The 20,434-nt window shown below is 56.1% G+C and overlaps 1 protein-coding gene across 4 annotated transcripts in view; it reads right to left on the bottom strand.

Annotated features, from left to right (window-relative positions):
• Positions 1–322: 322 nt before the first annotated feature.
• The window catches only part of RECQL4 (RecQ like helicase 4), a 42,211-nt gene continuing 22,099 nt past the window's right edge, over positions 323–20,434 (bottom strand). For 3 of the 4 annotated variants that reach the window (XM_065586393.1, XM_065586395.1, XM_065586394.1), the window contains exons 9-25: positions 20,155–20,277; positions 16,342–16,488; positions 15,649–15,741; positions 15,231–15,367; positions 14,663–14,746; positions 13,685–13,873; positions 13,081–13,263; positions 12,357–12,552; positions 11,157–11,434; positions 10,498–10,635; positions 9,087–9,249; positions 8,235–8,364; positions 6,699–6,910; positions 6,172–6,358; positions 5,136–5,301; positions 3,040–3,148; positions 1,235–1,489 (exon numbers count right to left, since the gene is read on the bottom strand). In XM_065586393.1, coding sequence (XP_065442465.1) covers positions 1,368–1,489; positions 3,040–3,148; positions 5,136–5,301; positions 6,172–6,358; positions 6,699–6,910; positions 8,235–8,364; positions 9,087–9,249; positions 10,498–10,635; positions 11,157–11,434; positions 12,357–12,552; positions 13,081–13,263; positions 13,685–13,873; positions 14,663–14,746; positions 15,231–15,367; positions 15,649–15,741; positions 16,342–16,488; positions 20,155–20,277 — 2,657 coding nt within the window. In that variant the 3' untranslated portion in view covers positions 1,235–1,367. Of the gene's footprint in view, positions 1,490–3,039; positions 3,149–5,135; positions 5,302–6,171; positions 6,359–6,698; positions 6,911–8,234; positions 8,365–9,086; positions 9,250–10,497; positions 10,636–11,156; positions 11,435–12,356; positions 12,553–13,080; positions 13,264–13,684; positions 13,874–14,662; positions 14,747–15,230; positions 15,368–15,648; positions 15,742–16,341; positions 16,489–20,154; positions 20,278–20,434 lie in introns of all 4 variants that reach the window. The other variant, XM_024102667.3, reaches the window with a different exon arrangement.

The raw sequence follows: 20,434 nt of genomic DNA, 5'->3' as shown, positions 1-20,434 counted from the left end.
AAGCATCCCCCTGACCTCCCCTTATACCAAGGTGCAGAGTAGCATAACCTAATCTGTCCTACTTGAAAACAAGGGCCGGCTGTGAAGGTTGGCTTTTGGGTTTAGTTTATGTAGATAAAAACCAAAGGGTGGGATATGCAAAGGCACCCACAGAATTAGGGCTCCTCCCTCTCCCAGGTGCCTTTGAAGAGATCACTCCACATGCCCAAATCCCCGACCCTGCAGTGCCCCACCACCCCCAGCAGCTCCCAGGGAGACAGGCGGAGTCTTGCAACTCTGCTCACACAGCAGGAAGGGAAGGACTGAGAGGTGAAGTCACAGGCACTTTAAAAAGTCACTGTTTATTAGTGTGAATATAAAACCCAAACATGGTCCCAGATGGAAGAGGGGAAACAAAGATTCCAGATGGTCAGTGGAAATAGAACAGCACTGAAGACATTCCAAAGGCATTGGAACGGACACTGAGCAACAGACAATCGTTAGCGAGGGGAACCACCACAACAGTCAAAGCTCGGACGTAAATACAGACACGAACGTCTGTTACTTTTTACACACACAATGGCATGTTGGGAGGGGCATTCCACCTCCTCTGCACCATCTAAATGTATGGACAGCATCCCACCCCCTCCTGAACTGGCCAAACGTTGCCACCTCCCAAGATGGTTATTGAATATCCCGGGCAAACTGAATGTGTCTATTCACAGCCCACGTCTGAGAAAAGTCCGGCTGTACCCAGTCAGTCCTCCTCCTGTACTGGGGGTGAGAGGCAGGGCTGGGGCAGGAAAGGTGTTCAGCTGTTGTACAATTTTGCAAAATGAGAAGACCACCATAGTAGAGTTAGCCCTGAAAAGTGGGAAGACAAGACAAGCCCCTAGCACACAGGGCTGGTGACTCGCCTCCCTGAGCCAGAGAGGTGCGTTTGCTTGGGGCAGGTCTAGGGGACTGAACCTTAAAAGGGACATTTATATACAGTCAACTGGCTAATCGCCCAAAGCCTCTTCCTCCCAGCCAACCTCAGGCTCTAACCGTTCTCTCGCCCAGCCTCCTTCGGGCACAGCCCACGGCGTATCCTCGCCACTTCTGAAAAGCAGGGACCTCGCCTGGTGGGATCTGCAGAGGAGTCCCCAATGCACGTGGGTGCCCTGGTTCCCAGCACTGGGACTAGAAGCACGACACAGCCATTAGATAAAGGTCCCTCGTGGGAGCTCCTGGGATCTGCAGTGAGGTGAACGGAACACAGGAGCTGCGGCATTCGGAGCCATGGCCCGCCGGACTCCCTGGCTTTGCTCTGGTGGCGGTTGTGCCGTCCCATTTCCCTGCTGGTCAGTGTCAGATGTTGCGTGGATCACACCCCTGCCCTCGCAGACTCATTTGCATCGGATAATCTCCTCCGTGGCCAGGCGCATGACTCTATTGAAGTCAAAGTGGATGTATTTCCTCCAGAACCTGCGGTCTCGTCCGTAGACCTGAGCGGGGTAACATGGGCTCCCTGTTCAGAGACAGAAAAAGCCCCACTCAGCTCCTGAGCCCATCACCCGCCTCTCGCACAGTGAACAGAACAGTGGGCAAAGCTGTCACACAAGCGACCGAGACATTAACAGCAGCTGAGCATATGTGGCTTAGGCCTAGGCCTGATTCCCTGCTCCATTACACCAGGGTCACCTACTGGAGTTCAGTGGAATTACACCAGTGTCAGACAGGCCCACAGAGCTCTAGGAGACTGTAACCTTGTTCCCACAATGACAACGTCCCTGGACAGGTCAGCTAAGGGGACTGAGGTCATCTGCATCTAAAAGCATGGGCCTCTATTGAGCTAAAAGCCAGTGTCTTAGTTCAAAAGCAGTAGCAGATTCCTAAACCGGTATGTGGTATGGCTACTAGAGGGAGACAAAGCCAAGCGAGCAACATGGGGTCCTGTGCAGGAGGAGGGAGTTATGTCTCCTATTTTTTATCATCATCATCATCTGCCCCTCAGTTCACCTGTTTGATATTATCCTGCTGGGCAGCAAGGAGTTAAATCAGAGGCTGTTAGGGGGGAACCAAGAGGAAACCAAACAATGATGAAGGTAAGGTCCAGTCCCAGAGATCACTACGGGTCCTCCAAGAAACAGCGGGGATGCTATTAATTGGGGAATACCCTGGCCTGGCTCCAAGCAGGCTGGTAGAGTTTATTCTTCCCAGGCCTGAACTCAGGAGCGAAGGGATACTGAGAAGCTGAAGGCTGCTGGGCCTAGAGAAGGAAGGAAGGGGAGTGGAGTGAGTTGCTGGGGGCTGCCGGTGAGCGCGACAGGGATGCAAGGAGACAGGAGCTGCAGCAAGCAGGCTGGCTCCCCACCCAGAGAAGGCGGGAACTTCCCATGCTGGCAAGGAAAGATGAAGATCAAGGTCAGGGGAAACAAGCTCACCGGCCGTTACCGTTCTTACCCTTTGCTCTGCATGTTCTGGCCCTTTGGAGGGCATGCATGAGGCTATGCTTGGGACAGTCTGGTTTTGTCTCTCTAAGCAGCTGCTGCCAAAGGCCCCCGAAGGAAAGGGCTTGCAGGTGCCAAACAAGCTGGGCCTGGTGGGTTAACATCGGTGGTGCCACGGGACTGCAGCCCAGATGCTCCGTCAGAGAGAGGCAAGACTGTGTGATTCCTCCCAGAAAGAGGGGAAGGTAGCGAAACCTGTCCTCACAGCACAGCTCACCCTGTAACCGTGACACGTACACACTCCCCCTGGCTGGGGAAGTCCATCCCGAGTGTCAGAAGTCCCCTGCAGCTCAACAGTGGGGGTTACACTCCCCTCCCTAGGACCGAGGGGTTGCATACCATTTCACCATAACTGACAAGGACAGCAGCGGGAGCAGGTCCCCTTCAGGCTCCAAGCCAGCACCTTTCACCATAGCCATGGTTACAAAGACATTTTAAGGAGGCTTAAGATGAGATCTGTGCAGCGGTGACAGAGATCAGGCAGAAGATGCCTAGCATTATGGCAAGTCATATTACATAAGCAGCAAAAGGCAGATCGGATTCCAGTCCTGCACTCGGCTTTCCTTACCAATGCCGTGAAATATCCTGGCAATAGCTCTGCCAGAGAACTTCTCATCCTGGCGGATGGACAGGAAATTCCGGATGTCCGCGCGGATCTGCCCTTCCCACTCCCGCAGCTAGAGAGAAAACATTTGAAATTCGTTAGGCTTTTGGGGGAAAATAAACCAGGTTCCCTCTTGGTCTCCCCGGAAGGTTCCTTCTCCCTACAGCCTCGTAGTTTTGGGAGACACCATTTCTTGATTGGACAAATCCAAAAACAGTGCTATTAAGCACTCGCAACCCACTTCACACCAAGGGATAAAATTAACTGGGACCAAATCAGTGAGCTGTGGGTCTCTTCCGGTGCTTGGATTTAGGCCATGTCTACCCTAGCGAGCTGACAGTCGCACTGCTGTACCAATTCAGCTGTGTCGCTGTGAGATCTCTCGTGTAGCTGCTCTATGCCGACGGGAGAGAGCTCCCCCGGCCACATTATTAAACCACCCCCATGAGCGGCAGTTGCTATGTTGGTGAGAGAAGCTTTCCCACCGATATTGCACTTGTGCACATGACTACTTATGCCGGCAAAACTTATGTTGCTCAGGGGGCTGGTTTTTTCACACCCCTGAGCGACTTACGTTTTGCCAACATAAGTGGTCATGTAGACATGGCCTTAGATAGTTTTCTTTTGGTTACAGAACAGGGACACACGACAAAAGCCGTATTCCAAAAGAGAGTGCAATACAGAAACCTGGATTAGACATTGTTGTCCATCTAACACACTGGCTCTCAACCTTTGCAGAGTACTGGCCCCCTTTCAGGGGTCGGATTGGTCTTGCGTACCCCCAAGGTTCACCTCACTTAAAAACCACTTGCTTACAAAATCAGACCTAAAAATATGAAAGTGTCACAGCACATTGGGACACTGAAAAATTGCTGACTTTCTTATTTTTACCACATAAAATACATCAATTGGAACATAAATATTGTACTACGTGTCCGCGTATAGAGCAGTATAATCAAGTCATTGTCTGTATGACATTTTAGTTTACGTTGAATTCGCTAGTGCTTTTTATGTAGCCTGTTGTAAAACTAGGCAAATATCTAGAGGAGTTGATGGACCCCTGGAGGGCCTGTGTACCCCCAGGGGTACATGAATCCCTGGTTGAGAACCACTGATCTAACAGACCCTCCGATTATGGAATCAAGGGGAAAACTCCTCAAATTTACTTTTCAGCATCATGGCTTATCACTTTTGCTCTCTTCAGTTTGAAGAGTGAAACCAAAAAGTGATCAGTTTCACTTTTGTGTCTGGTCACTTTCACTTACTGGTTGTTTGGCACTAGCACAAGAATGCTGCAGGGAGAGTGTTTAAACAGGGAGTGCAGGGAGACTTTTTAAACGAAAAAAAAAAAAAAGGAAAACAAAAGTTATGGAAACATTTCTACTCCCATATGATCGAGTAAAACCCTTACCAAGATACCCTTTTAAATTCGTATTTGGGACACTTTGAAGATTAAAAGTGCAAGTACTAATTGTGTAGTGCCAATGACGTCAATGGAACCAGGACTGGCCCTCACGTGTTGCTAACAAGTCCTAAATGTAAAGGTGCAGAATAATTTGATTGCTTTTAGACGTTTAAAGGGATGCTAAGTGCAATGCAGGAAAAAAACACACACACACACACGGCAAAGTGCTTCCATACTTCAGTAAAAAAGCGTCTCAAATCCAGTCACAGAATGTTCACCAAAATGGCAGCGCCAACGGTTTTAAAGCCAGAATGAGATAAGCGTTTCCTAGATTCATTCTCTCTCTCCCTCTCCCCCCCCCCCCCCCCCACTCACCCCCTTTTCAAAGCTCAATATCCTTTAATCCAGGAGGAACCAGCACTGCTGTGGGTTTTGATGCACTCAGAGAGTGTGTGCATACACATACATGCAGTCCATCCCATCCCACCCTGGTACAACCATATGCTATACAGACAGCCTTTCCAATGCAACAGCTGACACTAAAACTAGTGTCTACATGCCATGGTTACAGGGGTTTCAGAGCCAGCCTGGAGAGGCTCAGATGGGCTCAAAACTAGATACCAACAAAAGGAAGTAAACAAAGGGGTTTACTGACTTTAATGTTATTGAGATCTTCTGCCTCCTCGTCTTCCCTGCGCATTAGCTCGGTCTCGTCCAGTGCAGGTTTCTTCTCAAAATAGTCCATCAACAAGGCCTTCAGCCAGGAGCTCCTCTCCTCGTCCACACGCTCCGAGTACAGGGCGCTGGCTTGGCAGGCCACACTGCTCAGGAAAAGAGGTGTTAGTGATAGAACGGGCACCACTAGATCTTAGGGTGCAGGATAACTGGAGAAGAGAGTGGGATAAGCCACAGGGAAGGAGGAAGAGCAAGAAGGGATCGGATCCCAACGGTAGGGGAGAAGCAAGGCGGTGTGTGTAGAGCAGGATAACCACATTCTGTCCATACCCTGGAGTTCTAGTCTGTTCTGTGCAGGTTCTTCTCTTGCCCTGGTTCCCGGAGTATCTGCCGATCACGCCCAGAGTGCTGTGATTTGTGTGTGCCCTGTGTGGTTCGTTCGCTCATCCTCTCCCCAGGAGAGGAGCATGCGTGCAGGGAGCAGTTTGTTTGGTAGGGCTTGGGGGAGTTGGAATGGCCACACTGCTTTGTGTGTGTGTATGTCAGAGAAGGCAGACCAGTGGAGGGGGCGAGTTCTTTGCTCCTGCGGGAGCAGCTCCACTGGCCCCAGTCATCTCAGGATCTGGATCAAAATTATGCCCCTTGTTTTCAAAAGCTCTCCGTGGACTTCCCCAGCCAACCTCACGGACCGTCCATCTCTGCTCCCCACCCCAGTCAAGAAGTACCAGCCTCCTCACTGCCCCACACACAGTCTGACCTGCTGACAGACACCGCAGGACGTCTGCGTTTCGCCCTGTACCACTGCTGTCTAACTCATTGCTCCCAAGTGTGACGAGCCCCTCTCTGCTTCCATAGTCTTACCACCAGCACATATTGCAGTAATACCCGGGGCATCCCTCAGCGGGGAAGGGAGGGTGGAGGCAGGAGGTGAAACCTCTTTGTAGAGGCTTCAGGTGGAACTGACCATCCGGGGTGTGCAGAGCGGGGCTGGGTTCCCCACGGCTGCCCATGCTCACCTCTGGAAGGCCCTGAAGCAGGCTTGGAGCTGGCAGAGAGTGGTTGTTTCCCGCGCCGTCACCCGGTGGTGCAGGAAGTTGCACACAGAGTCCATTTCCTGGTCTGTGAGGTCTCCATAGGAGCGCAGGTGAAAGGACAGGTCGCCGAATTCCACCAGGACACCGCTCTTCCCAGTGCCATGGCAACCTGGCAACAAGGAGGGGGAGGGGCTCTTTCTGGGAACTGGCTCGGGATCACTAGATGACACACGCACAGTGAGGGGGGGCACTGGGACAATCCCACCTTGGGGACACAAGAGAATCACTGAACGCAGGGCTCTGAGCAGGGCCAGAAAACCGAACAGCTTCCCCCACCGGCTCTGGGCTTTGCCCTGAGTGCCCAAGAGGGCCAATCCCATAGACACCCGTGGCACTTCTAGAGCTCATGTGGATTGCAGGAGGAGGGGGGCTTTTATCCTTCCACCATAGCTCTCTCTGGGGCTCCCTTCCCAGCTCTGCCCTAGACCCCGGAGAAGCCGTCTCAGCACCTTTCTGCAGCTGCGTGCTCCACTGGAGCTGGCGCAGGGCTCGCTTCACCGGCAGAACCTCCCAGCCCATGGAGTCGCTGAGTGCGATCACGTCGAACTCCACAGAGCTGGCGTGCGTGTGATCCACCCCTGCCAGACGCTCCTGGGCCAGGCACACTGCGATGGGCGGGGAGCTGAGAGCAGGAGGAGAGAAAAAGCCAAGGATGCAGACGCTGAGAACCCAGAGACAAAAATCAAAGCCAGCAGCAGTAACATGGGAACTGGGGAGGGGAGAAGGGGGCTAGCGCAGGGAGCCAGAAACTCCTCCAATTTAGATCTACCTCTGACACAGACTCTCTTCCACAGCCTCTGGCCTGTCCCTTTGCCACCGTTCCCTACCGCTCTGCAAGGTTGCGAGGATCAATGAGGTAAGACATGCAAAGCTCCATGTATCTTTATTAACGTCGGGTTTGCTGCACTGGCCCCCCACATCAGCGTCTGTATGCCGCTGCCAACTGACCGACCTCTGGTACTGCAGAGCTAGGTGGGAGGCAGCCCGGAGGCACCTGGCCAGCTGTGCAATGCGCAATTCCTGCCTGGTTCCAGGAGGCATCAGTTTACGTACTGGGCACAAGATCCGAGCACGGTTATTCAGCCCCCTGTGAACCCAGCTGCTGTACTACCTGGCCAGCGGTGTAGTGACCAAACTGGCAGCTTGCACTGAATCAGGCAGTCACTCCCGCAGGCAGCAAGCATCCAGGATGACTGCAGCCCTGCCGTCCCGCTCCCTCCGGGCATCCAGCAGTGCTAAATATAACCCTTAGCACAGCAGTGCAAAGAGTCTTTCAGAGGAGAGTTCGAATCTATTGCCCCTCCGCTCCCCGAAACACCTCCCTATGGCACCACAAAGCAGCCCCACCTTTGTGGAACACTTCGCTGTTTCTTAGCCAGAGGACGCACAGTGGAAGAGCCCTACCCAGCTGTGCCAGTCCATCCCCCGGCCAGTGCCAGCCCAGTCTCCAGGGCGTGGGCCTGTCTCTCTCTCAGCATCCCAGGAGAAGAGCTCTCCATCCTATTCCTCATAGATCCTCCCGGCAACGTTCCCAATTTCATCCCGTGACTCCTACTAATCCCTCCTTCAACCCATTCACCCTCCTCCTCCAGGTGCCAGCCCTCGCAGTGCTTGCTGGCAAGAACATCCCCCAGCTAAGCTCCTCCCTACAGAGCCATGACTGCACTTGGGTTTCAGTAGCCCTTCATAGAATCATAGAAGATTAGGGCTGGAAGAGACCTCAGGAGGTCATCTAGTCCAATCCCCTGCTCAAAGCAGGATCAACACCAACTAAATCATTGCAGCCAAGGCTTTGTCAAGCCAGGCCTTAAAAACCTAAGGATGGTTCCCGGTAAGGAGGTGCCCAGAAGCAGATGGAACCGTTTCGAAGCGGTGTCTGATCTGATTAAGGCATTTCCCACAGAGTTTGCACATCGCGAGAGGTCTCTCCAGTCCCCGCATGGAAGGGCTCAGATTTCATCACGCCCTACCACGCAGCGACTAACCTTTGTGCGGTTGCCCTGAGCTGCTGGGGGCCCCCATAACACACCACCCGGCAGGAGGAGAAAGTGGGGTGCAGCAGCTCCACCCAGCACTGCGGATGCAGCTCCAGGTAACACAGCAGGGTCTCGATGCCTGTAACAGAGGAGAGGAGACGTGCGCCAATCATGGGAAGCTCCGGTGAGACTGGCATGAGCTGCAGTCGCCCCGCAGAGTCAGACGTCTGGTTTCCTATGCCCACAGCGCTATGGCCCACCTCCCCCGGGGTGCACACTAGCCTCCCATGCCACCTGCTGACTGCCCCACACAGGACCTGCGACTGCCCTCCATCTGGCTTGTTCAAGAGCAGGACATGATGGGACATGAGCCTCCCCCTCTACGTTAAAGAGGAGCAGCTGCACGCGGCTCCCTTCTCTGTGCACAAGGCACATCCCTCGTGCTCACAGCAAACTTGGGAGCAGCCCCAGCCCGGCTGGGCAACTCGCAAACACCAGACACGACAGCTGCCCTGCACTCGCCCTCCCCCAATGCGCCTGGGCAAGTTTGTGAGAAGGAAAGGGGAACAGATACAGCAGCAGGGCCTGGCCCGACTTATAATGGAAGACAGGGTCAGCCCTACTGGATCAGGCCACAGGGCCGGCCGGCCTCACCCGTGCCCCAGCCCAGCTCGCGCCGAGGGGCTGGCTGGCCCTGCCCCAGCCCCGCCGCGATCAGTCTGCTCTGCCACCAGCACTGGACGTTGCACAAAACCAAACAAGCCCACACTACGCTGGCCCGGGGCCCCGTCCTGCCCACGGAGCTGAGGGGAGGAAGAATCCTTTCCAGATCACCACACCAGGAAGCGGCGTGAGCCTCACCTTCCTCTCGGATGTCCAGGGACTCCACTGTCTGCTGCACGGGGATGGCGCGCTCGTGTTTATAACACACTCGCTGCTGCCCACTCATCCCGTCATCCCGACACACCTGCTCCTCACCGGCTCCCATGAGCTCCATCATCTCAGCGTCCAACACCTCGCCCCCCTGCAGGGAAACAACGCTGAGCCCTTCTCAAGCACGAGGTACCAGAGGCGAGCAGCAGGGGCTGGAGACCTCCTTCCCCCCTCAGCCCACGCATGACAAGCTCCCAAACAGGTGCCCCACGTGGCTGGGCCTTGGGCTGCAGCTTTGCTCCCACAGACCAGACCTTCCCCAACCCACTTCTAACCAGGTTCAGAGGGACCCTTGATTCTAAGCTGAACGGGCAGCCTGAAGCTCCCCTTTATCTCCAGAAAAGGTGCAGCCCAGGGAAGCCGCCCTACTGCTGCACGTGTACCATCCCAGGCCTGTGTGTCAGCACGATCCAGATGTATCATCTCCAGGGGCCGGAGAGAAGGTCACACTCTGAACCTGCCATCAGCCAGACGGTAAGGGGGTGGGCCACTCAGATCGAGAAGGAGCACGGCATGCTGGGACCTGTAGTCCCCATAGGCTGCACCGCTGTATTAAAGGAGGGGGCAGCCCAGGCCATACGTTGGCCATCCTGGCAGTCAGGGCTCGTTAGGGTGAGCAGATCACAACATTAAAATATCGGGACACATTGGGATGCCATCAGCCCCGCCCACAGTCCACCCCCGCTCCTCCCAGGCTCCGCCCCCACTCTGCCTCAGGTCCCGCCCCCACTTAGTTCTCCCCACCCCTGCTACCCCTGCCCGCCGCTGGCTTGCTGCGTCCCTCCTCAGTCCCCCACCCACCGCTTGCCTTTTCACCCCCCCGCCCACCACTCACCTCTTCACCCCCCCCGCCCGTCACTCACCCCTACGGCGCCGACTACCCCTCTGCCAGGTGGGTGCTCGCCCACCCCCTGCCTATTTCCCGCCTCGCCCCGCCCCCATTCCACCCCCTTCCCCCAAGTCCCCGCTCCTGCCCTGCCTCTTTTCCACCTCCTCCTCCGAGTGCGCCGCGTCCCCGCTCCTCCCCCTCCCTCCCGGAAAGCACTAAGTGCCGCCAAACAGCTGTTAGGAGGCGGGAAGTGCTGGGAGCAGGGGGAGAAGCGGGGACACGGCGTGCTCGGGGGAGGACGGGAGAAGGAGGCGAGGAGGGGGGAGCTTGGCTGCAATTTCTCCCCGTGGGTGCTCCAGCCCCGGAGCACCCACGGAGTCGGCGCCTCCCTCCCGCTCGCCTCCTTATCTGAATATCGGGACAAATGGGGTCCCGATCGTACATTGATCGGGACGCGGGACAAAGGGTTAACTATCGGGACATCTGGTCACTCTAGGGCTCATTCCTCACCCTGCTGAGGTCCTGTTGTCTGCGGTGAAGCTCCAGGCACTTACAGCGAGGGAAAACCTTCTGCACTAGCTTCTTAATGGTGAAAAAATCCACAGTGTCGGCGTAGATGTGTCGCCTGAGCTCGTGCAGATCCCCGCCCTGGGGAGGACAAGGAGCCGGGGAGCGTGGGGTGAACAGTGAGACACACACACACACACACAGACACACACACACAAAGGCGAGAGAGCAGCCCCTGCCACGCACGCTGAGCCTGGAGCTTCCCAACTGCTGGCGGGGAAAACGGGGCCGCGAGGAACGAGGTGGGAGGAGGACATTTCCCCGTCAGTCTGGATCTCATAGAATCATAGAATATCAGGGTTGGAAGGGATCTGTGGCAAGTCTCCTCCTCACTCTGTTCTCAGTGCTGGTCCAAGCCTGTGACTGGCTCCATCAGCACAGGGCTCCAGGGCTGGTTGTGCCTAAAGCCATGGCTTGGGCACCCTGTAAGCCCTAGAGAGCCCCTGCTATCGGATTCATTGGGGCACGAGAGCCATTCCCCTCTAGAACGGCTGCAGCACCCAGTGCGTTCAGTTGGGCTGGGATTTTGACCGGCTGTAGCAGAAGTGGCTGGTGGGATGCCCTGGCTCTTGGATTAGCCCCACCCCTCCAGCAGCAATTACCTCCGGATCCAAGAAGAGATGGCAATGCGCTGGCTTCCCGTCCCGCCCCGCCCGGCCGATCTCCTGCACGTAGCTCTCAAAGTTCTTGGGCATGTTGTAGTGCACGATCCCACGCACGTCAGACTTGTCTAGCCCCATGCCAAAGGCCACTGTGGCCACCACGATCCGCAGCTGGCCGCACATGAAGTTGTTCTGGACCCGGCGGCGCTCGGTGGCGGACATGCCGCCATGGTAGGAATCGGCGACCCACTTCAGAGGGCACCGGATGCTCTTCTTAGCTACGCCACAGACATGGAGAGAGAAGAGCCCACCACTGAATGATCATCATTAGCACGGATGTAGGGCTTCCCGTTGTCAGAGCACCCTACGAGCACTCACTAATTCGTCAGAGGTGGAAACGAGCAACAGACAACGCGTTTAGGAAACACTCCCCACCCCCGGTTAGTCACCCCCACGCTGGGGAGCAGTGACATCATCTGCCCTGGACCGGCAGATGACCAATCCCCAGTCGTTCTCCCAACAGGGTTTCTACGATGGAGCTTTAAGCCTCGATTTTAAGCGATTCAGTTTTCGCTCCTCGTTTATGCTCCGAGGCTCTGATGTGGGCATGGCTGAGCCAGAGCTCCCGGTTGCAGGGGTGGGATTGGTTCAAGCTGCGGCCAAGGAACAGAGTCAAAAGCCTGGCCAGGCCCAGGGGCCAGCCAGCAGGAGTCCTTGGACAAAGCGCCCTTCCTGACATCACTCATGTGGCGTCCCCTGAGGTGGTTCAGCCCTCCCGGCCACCACATGCCGCCATGTTTGCTACGATGGTCGGTCACGGGGGAAGCAAAGCCCGTGCAGCTGATGCTCGTAGAGCTTGGGAAGGCATTTCCCTGCCCCACGTGCAGCCCTGTACGTCCAGGATGGGTGCATGGTGTGGGGAAGTGAGCGTCACCTTCCACTGAAGCGTCAGGTATTTGCACCGTCAGAGGCTCGCTGCTGGACTGAAGGGCCTAGTGGTCTGAGCTAGTGTGTCTTAGACAGCTCCCTCCACACGGCAATTCCATCCCTAACCTGCTGCGTCCCAGTGGCCTCCCCTGCTCCAGCGCACGTCTGTTCAGAGATGCCCAAGGCTGGTGCACAGGCTAATCTCAGGGGAGGGGTTGGCTCACGCTTCCCTCTCTGTAGCTGCAGGAAAGCCCAGCGACAGCCCTTTCTTACCCTTGGCTTTCTTCCTCTTCCCAGCGCTATCGTCCTGGTGCTGCTTCTCCGCAGGCATGGACTCCCTGAGCGTTACGCCCTGGAGGCGCGTCCGGATCAGCGCCGCAATCCGGGCTGTCTCCTCCCGCCGTGTGCAGTAAACAATGACAGAGTCCAGGCCCCCAAACCTCTCTCCCTGCAGCAACGAGACCAGGGCCTGGAACCAGACAAGGAGAGAATGGGTCTCCACTCTACAGACGCGTCACTCCCTAGGAGCTTCTCAAGGCAGCTCGCTCCTCTCACAGGGCCGGAAAAGCCCACACCTGAGCATACGAGCCCCCCCGAAGGCAGGGACACTGACCCCGTCCCATGGGCAACTCCCCAACCCACTCCTGGTGAATTCCACTCCCCGTGCAGCATAGAATGAATACATGGAGATCCCAGAGAAAGCCTGGCACCCCAAAGGATCCCAGAGCGAGGCTACGACACACATGGATCATTTCATGCACCCTCGGAGAGCAGCCACTTGTGGAGGAGACATGCACAGCAGCCGTCTAGCAGCTCCAAAGAACACTACGCAACCACTGAGGTCAGGAAGGGATGAATCCTGGACTGAAACCACAGGGGGAATTGAAGTTGATCCCCCGAGCTGGGATTTAGCGAGATGGCACAAAGCTGCTCTAGAGCTTCAACGCCCAGGCGAGTCTCCTCCAAGCTCCCGGAGAGCCCTGCTCCCCCTCCCTACCTGATCCTTGTCCCTGTCCGTCGAGACCGAAAGGTGCAGGTTTGGGGGAACGGCAGCAGAGCGCACCGCTATCCCCTCCTCCTCCCGGATGCCCAAGTGATGGGCCACATCCTGCGCTGTGGCTAGCGTGGCCGTGGCTGTAAGACCCAGAAGGCAGCGCACCCCCAGGCGGTCCCGAAGAACCTGCAGGGAGAAGAGCTGTCACTCCCCAATACCAGGGGCTGGCATTTCCCGGCCGAGAGGCAGTGGTGCGCCACACGTGGGGGACGGCCCCTTCCCGCCAGCTCTCTGGAGAATCCCAATCTCCTCCTCCCAACATCACAAGGCAGGAAGAGAGAATGGTGCCTTGAGAGGAACACAGGGGGTCAGAATGCAGTTACCCAGGAGGGAATTAGCAGCCAGGAGTTTGGTCTGACAACTCATCTCAGACACGGTGCCCCCAGAGCCCCTTTCCCGGCACCACGTCTCATTGCTGCTGCTAACCCAGACACAGCAGGCGTGTGGAGTCTTGATAGCCTTGGCTGTCTCCCCCCATCCCCGCAGGCAGACGTCACGGCGCACTGGTGCCAGGGAGCTCTGGCCAGATTCCCCCCCCCCCCCGTACCTTACAGAGCCGCAGGTAGCATGGGCGGAAGTTGTGGGACCACTCGGAGACGCAGTGCGCTTCATCGATACAGGCAAACGCCACGGGGGGGAGCTGGTCAGCAGAGGGGAGGCAGCTAGATCCCGCCCTGCCTCCACCCACCAGGGCCTCCGGGGAGAGCAACAGCACATGCACCTTCCCTCCCTTCACCTGCAAACACGCACAGCATCAGGAAGGAGGGGTTACCCCGGTAAGAATGGCACATACCCAGCCCCCGCCCCCAGAAACACACACCCGGAGAAAGGAGGGGAGCTGGGTGGCCCGTGGGATTGGATATAGCTCAGCCCCTTCAACCCAGCCCTCCTTGGGAGCTAGAAGGTCTTTCCCATCCACCGGGTGCTCGGTGCGAGAGGAGCTGGGAGCTCTCGGCTCCGATGCCTGCACCTCAAAAGCCACCAATACAATTAGTACCAACTGGTCACCGTAATGGCCTCTTCAGGTTCTCCTGGCCCTCCCACTCCCCATCCCTCGGACGTGGGTTGGGGGGAGGCATGCAGGGTACCTGTTCTCCACAGCTGCCCATCCAGCTCCCCTCACCAGCCAGAAACGCACGCCCAAGCAGCACTCATCAGAACGGCCCCAGGGCTGTCCGCGCACGCCCGTTGCTCCGGAACATGGTCGGGGGTGTATTTAAATCGGAATTGCTCCATATGTGGCCAAGCAACGCCCTGGGGCGAGCCCAGCCCTGACAGTGGATATTTCCCACCAGTTCCCATTAGCCAGCCCGCGAGTGGTCTCTGCCCCATCAGTCAGACCAGACCCACACCCAGCGTCTCAGAGCAGCACTCCTTAGGAACAGACAGCCACACATAGCAGGCCTGTGCCCCAAGCCAAGCGACAATGCCCGGTGCTCCTTATACCCTTCAGAGGAGAGCGGGCAGCCAGTCCGGGATCGGAGAGCAGGCTCACATTCGCAGCCCGTCACCCCAGGCCACTCACCCTTTCTATAGCAGCCTCTCGCTGGCTCTTCGACATGTTGGAGTGAATGCAGACCGCCTTCAGGTGGGGGGGAAGCCCCGAAACCTGGGAATGAAGCGCATTACACGCACACATCAATGGACAGGGCTCCTCCAGGGACAGAGCTCCTGCACCGCTCAGTCTGGGGGCCTGGCTACAGACTCAAAATCCAGCAGCCAGGGGCTCCATTGCAATCCTTAGGTCAGAGGCTTCCAAGATGTCCTGCCTGGCACATCAGAGAGGACAGGGCCCTGAGCAGAGCGGAGAATTCCCAGCAACCCCCTGGAAACAGGACGGATCTGGAGATGGGAAATATTTATCCCCAAACCTGCCACCCCCAGGGGGTGAAGGGCCCCAACACCAGTTGCTAGAGAGTAAAAGGGCAGAATTGGGCCCAATCCTGCTTCTACTGAAGTCAATGACCAGGCTCCTCAGCGTCAAAGGGATCGGGCCCCGAGTGCCTCCCCTGAAGGGACGGGGGGCGAGTGAGAAGGCCCAAGGAAGGAGCCCCGGTGCAACCAGGCTGCGATCAAAGCCACGTCCCATTTACCTGGTCATCCATCAGCGACACGAGCGGGGAGATCACCAGGGTGATGCACTTGGACCGCTTGCCATACAGGTACGCAGGGAGCTGGTAGCACAGAGACTTCCCCATCCCCGTCGACAGGACGACCAGCGTGGACAGACCTGTCTCAGAAACGGCAGCAGCAGAGTCAGGGCCACCACCCTTGGAATTCACCGGAGGAGTCAGCATGGGAAGGGGGCAGAGAGATGTGGGGGGCGCTGGTCCCTTTTCCCCCAGCCCTGGCCTCATTTCAGCATGGGCGGGCTGGGGGAAAGTGCTCTTGGGGCTAAACCCTCATTAGGCAAATGGGGCTGGCCCCAGCCCTTGGGTGCCATGGATGCCCGTTCCTGAGTGGGAGCGACAGGCAGGAAGGATCTACTCCAGGCTAAGACAGACCGGTTACCTGAGAGAATCCTCATGACAGCCACCTCCTGGCCCGGGCGGAAGGCGCTGTATCCCAGCTCAGCCAGAGCTTGAAACACCTCCTCTGGGGTCTCTGCACAGCACAGACATACACACGCAGTCAGGAACCCACGGTGGAGTGCAAGGCCCTGCCCGTTGCGAAGCCCAAGGGAGGACTAGGCCAATGGTGCACACAGGCAAGGAGCCGCTAGCAGATAGAGCGGGGGATGGTGTCAAGTCTCCTGGGTTCTAGCTGAGCTCTGGGTAGGCTAGTGGTTACAGGAAGGGGAACTGGGAGTCAGGACTCCTGGGTTCTATTTCTAGCTCTGGGAGTGACACCTGGTCTATTGCTTAAAACAGGACGGCCAGTCCGATTTTATTCCCGGCCAAAGCTGTTCTCCCAAAGGGGAGCAGGGGCATGAGCAGAATGCGAAGGCCCCTCGTTGTCATGCGCGCCACACTCCCCTCCACCTCGGCAGTGCCCTTCCAAGAGACCTGCAGCACCAGGGGCCCTGGGAGAGCAACCTGCTCCGTGCAGAATGCAGATTCCACACCACTGGGCTGGAGCCTGTGGCAAAGCCATGCAGGTTTGTCTGCTCAGCTGCAGAAGAGAGGCCCAGTGCTTCCAAGACGAGTCCAGCACATACTCCCCATAAGCCCGTTCCCTAGCACAGCTGCCTGTCACGACTCTTACCTCTCACCTTCCCATCCTGCCCCAGCCCGTAGAGAGGTGCCATTGGTGGGGGCGGAGCAGGTGGCTCATACGCAGGCCTCTGCACGTGCAGGTCGAACTCCTCCTCGCCAGCCCTCTCGGGCCTGGCTTGGCTGCTTCTGCTCTCAGCTGGGGATGAAAAGGAACAGGCACAAGCAATGACACCCAGGCCAGGTTTATACCGCACTTGGCTGAGAGGAAATCCGAGGTGCTGGCGACTCCACACGGTCAGCACAGACCCAGTGTCGGACGAGGTGGCTGTGTGCTGCCGGAGCCGCGTGCACCCACACTAGCTACAGCCCAGAGGTTCTGACCCCTTCTGGTCATTAACGACTCTCCATGAGCTGGGATATTAACCCCAGCGTCCTGGTCAAATTCAAACCATGGGAATTATTTTCTCCCTCCCTCAACTCCCTCTGTGGTTTTAACTAGATGCAGGATTGTCCTTCACTTCCTGTCCTAGCCTGCTGGGTGGTGTGGCTGTGTGCTGGTACACAGCTCTTATGTTCCACCCCAGAGGCAGATGCAAGGATTCCCCCATGCATCTCTGACACGCAGCGTTTGCAGGGCGCTTTATGTAGCGCCTTTGATCCAGAGATCCTAAACATTTGTCATCACCACCCTCCTGGTCGGGCCTCAGCCCAGGGATAGACAGAGCACATGGTTCTGGTGAGCAACCTCCTCCTGGCCACAGACGAGCCACTTCTGTCCTCGATCACCGTGCTAGGCCCTGCCGCTGATCACCAGATACACCTGTCTGGCCTCCAAAAGACTGCAGGGGTGACTAGAAACCCCCCAACCTGGCTCAGGCCCCTCCTCTCCAACCAACCCCAGAGGGTTGTTATGGGTCTCCACTCCAAAGCCCTCGCCCCCGGAGTCCCACAAGGCTCATCTTCACCCCTATGTTATTTAGAACCCGTAGGGAGCCAGGGGGACAGCCAGGGCTAAGGGCCAGCAGGACACAGATGACACCCAGCTCTGCTGACCCTGCACCCAACCAAGACTGAAGGGACTTGTAGGAAGCAGGACAGAGCTTCCAAAATTTTCCTCCATGGCATCCCTCACTGTTGAGGGCATTTGCCTTCAGACGAGTCAGCCTTGGGGTCATTTAGGTCTCCTCCACGCTGTTGGATACTCAAAAATTATCCGGGGGCTGGAGCACATGACTTATGAGGAGAGGCTGAGGGAACTGGGATTGTTTAGTCTGCAGAACAAAAGAATGAGGGGGGATTTGATAGCTGCTTTCAACTACCTGAAGGAGGGTTCCAAAGAGGATGGATCTAGGCTGTTCTCAGTGGTAGCAGATGACAGAACAAGGAGCAATGGTCTCAAGTTGCAGTCGGGGAGGTTTAGGTTGGATATCAGGCTAAACTTTTTCACTAGGAGGATGGTGAAGCACTGGAATGGTTACCTAGGGAAGTGTAAGAATCTCCTTCCTTAGAGGTTTTTAAGGTCAGGCTTGACAAAGCCCTGGCTGGGATGATTTAGTTGGGGTTGGTCCTGCTTTGAGCAGGGGGTTGGACTAGATAACCTCCTGAGGTCCCTTCCAACCCCAATCTTCTATGATTCTATGACAGCCATGGAGACATCTGCATTTCCATCTACAGCCAGGCAGAAGTCTGCGCCCCCTTCTCTCAGCCTAGAGCTGGCCATCCAGCTATTCACGGCCTGGCTTGATGATTGCAACCCAAATCTGGGAATGAAGCCACAAAGCCTGAAAAGGCTCAGATGGGTGCAGAAAGCACCAGTCTCTCTGTGGCCGCACAGGTCACCATGAACACATCTCCCTGGCATTACGCTCTGCACTGGCTTCCCACAGAACCCAAGAGATTGGCCTATGCCATCCAAGAGATGCCTCTCCCTCAGCAACCGTGGCCTCCACCAACAGCTCCGCCCACTGGGACAATGGAACTACCAGCCACTGGAGAGTCTCGGGAGTGCAGGAGGCAGAACTTTCCTGGGAGCTGGGCCTAGACTGGAACTGGCTTCCTCAGGAGATACGAGACCAGGGCCTCACCACGCTCAGGACTCACTGAGAGACTCATTGCTCCAGTGTAGCTTTCCCGTAACAATGTCTTGACATTCACACAACCTAGCCACACACGCAAACATATACCACCAAAGACAAAGCAAACCTAGAAATCAATCAAGCTGTTTCCACTACAGGCTGGGATGGAAAACATGGAAGAGACAACTTCTTTTTTTCCACTGTGTGGGAGGCCACTAGTGGTGGGAGTTATAAGCACCTGGATGGACAGAGACAATCCTCTTTAGTGCTCTGTTGTAAAGAACTCTTACAGCGAGCTCTTTTGCATTCAGAACTAATGAGCTCCCCCCCCCCCCCCCCCGGGCTGCCAGTCACTCCGATAACAATAAACCAGTCTGTATTGTGGCTAGGAGTTATGCTTGGACTTAAGCATCAGCAAATTCTAAAGCCATAGGGGCATCATCACACGCTGAAACTCCATCGCACGGAGCATATCAGCTCCAATACGAACACCACAGCTTTTGTGTGGAGGGAAACGGGGATGCTTTTGTTGTCTGTGTGATGCACTTTTGTAAGAGGGGGCTGCATGCAGAGAAGGGGACTTTTGTTCTCAGAGCTGCTGCAAGGAAGTTCGAAGGAGACGCACACAGAGCGCTCTCCTGGAGACTCTGCTGTTACTCTTCCTTGCTTTCTTTCATCTACAAGACAAGTCATCCTGGACGTTCGTGGAGGGTTTGCTCTTTGGAAGCCAAACAAGAGTGAGTCGAACAGAGCTATGGTGGTGGGCGGGATGGAGTAATTAACACTTTACCAATCAAATGGGACTTGGGGGGGGGAGATACAAACTGCACCCCACATCTGGGCAGAGACTGGCCGGAAGTGGCTGCAGCTTCCCTGGGCTGCTGACCCTGGCACTAGATGGAGTACAGAGATAGATCAATGCGTGAAACCGGCCGCACAGCGGGGTGAAGAGAAGGCATGATGGTACCAGACCAGGAGTTGGCTTTGAGGGATGTTGTCAGCTGCTGAGGCCCATTGCAGACAGAAGAGGAGCACGCACATCAACCTTCTTCTGCCTCGTCTCTCCCCTCTAGCTTGAACCGTTTCGTATTGATTGGTGTATTGCCACCGCACCAGGGGCCACAGGCACTGATCAGAGCCTCGCTGTGCGAAGCGCTCTACAAACACATGTACCAGATTCTGATGAGCTAGCGTTACTGTACAAGATTCCTGCTCTCCGAGAGCCATGCCCTGGCAGGACCTCCACTGAGGATTTTGGCGGACTAGGGTCTTCAAAACGTCATTGCACTGAGAAGGGAGCAGATCCAGGCATCCGCTTCCTCACAAGCACATAGCAGAAAGGCCCAGTGTAGGACTTGAAAGAGATAGACAGAAAAACCCTTTGTTTTTGTAGGGTTGCAACCATGTTTGTTTGCTCCTCCAAAATACTTTGCAGTCTAGTTCAATTAAAAAAGAAAGAGAGACCACAAAGGTTACCAGCAGGTGACAGTCCAGACTGCTGTTATTTCCATGAAAGGTCACATTTGCACCCATCCAGGGCTGTGTTCCCTTTAACATGCACCCTTCTAAGATCCCATCTCAGCTTTCCTTCTATAGCTGCAGCTACAAAACTGTATACAAGTAACCTTCCATCTAGTCACGGATAGCACTGCTACTCCACGACCAGCCTCTAGGAGCCACTGGAGAGCAAGGCAGACGTGCCCCTGGCATTAAGCCAAGCCAGCCCTCCTGACCAGCCCAGGAAGCAAACCAAGGAACAATTAACTTCTGCACCATTAGAGTCTCACCTGAGAGCTTGCTGTAAGCCGTGTTAGTCATCCGGGCCACTTCTTCCAGAGTGGGCAATGGCGTCTCCTCTTCAATAGCTTCGCTGTTTTCCTCCGGCTGTGGGCCAACAGATGGAGCTAGCCCTGCAAGGCAGAAAGAGTCTCACTCCTACGGAGGGTGGGGGGGGGCAGTCATGGGAGGGAGGGGATGCTGAACGCCAGGACCTCTCTGACCCAGGATGTAGATTTGCCAGCCCTGAGCAGCACTTAGAGCCAACTGCGCACCCATTGCAAAGCAACA

This window comes from Chrysemys picta, chromosome 2 (assembly GCF_011386835.1).
Source record: "Chrysemys picta bellii isolate R12L10 chromosome 2, ASM1138683v2, whole genome shotgun sequence".
Lineage (NCBI taxonomy): Eukaryota > Metazoa > Chordata > Testudines > Emydidae > Chrysemys > Chrysemys picta.
This window is presented reverse-complemented; position numbering and strand designations above follow the sequence as displayed.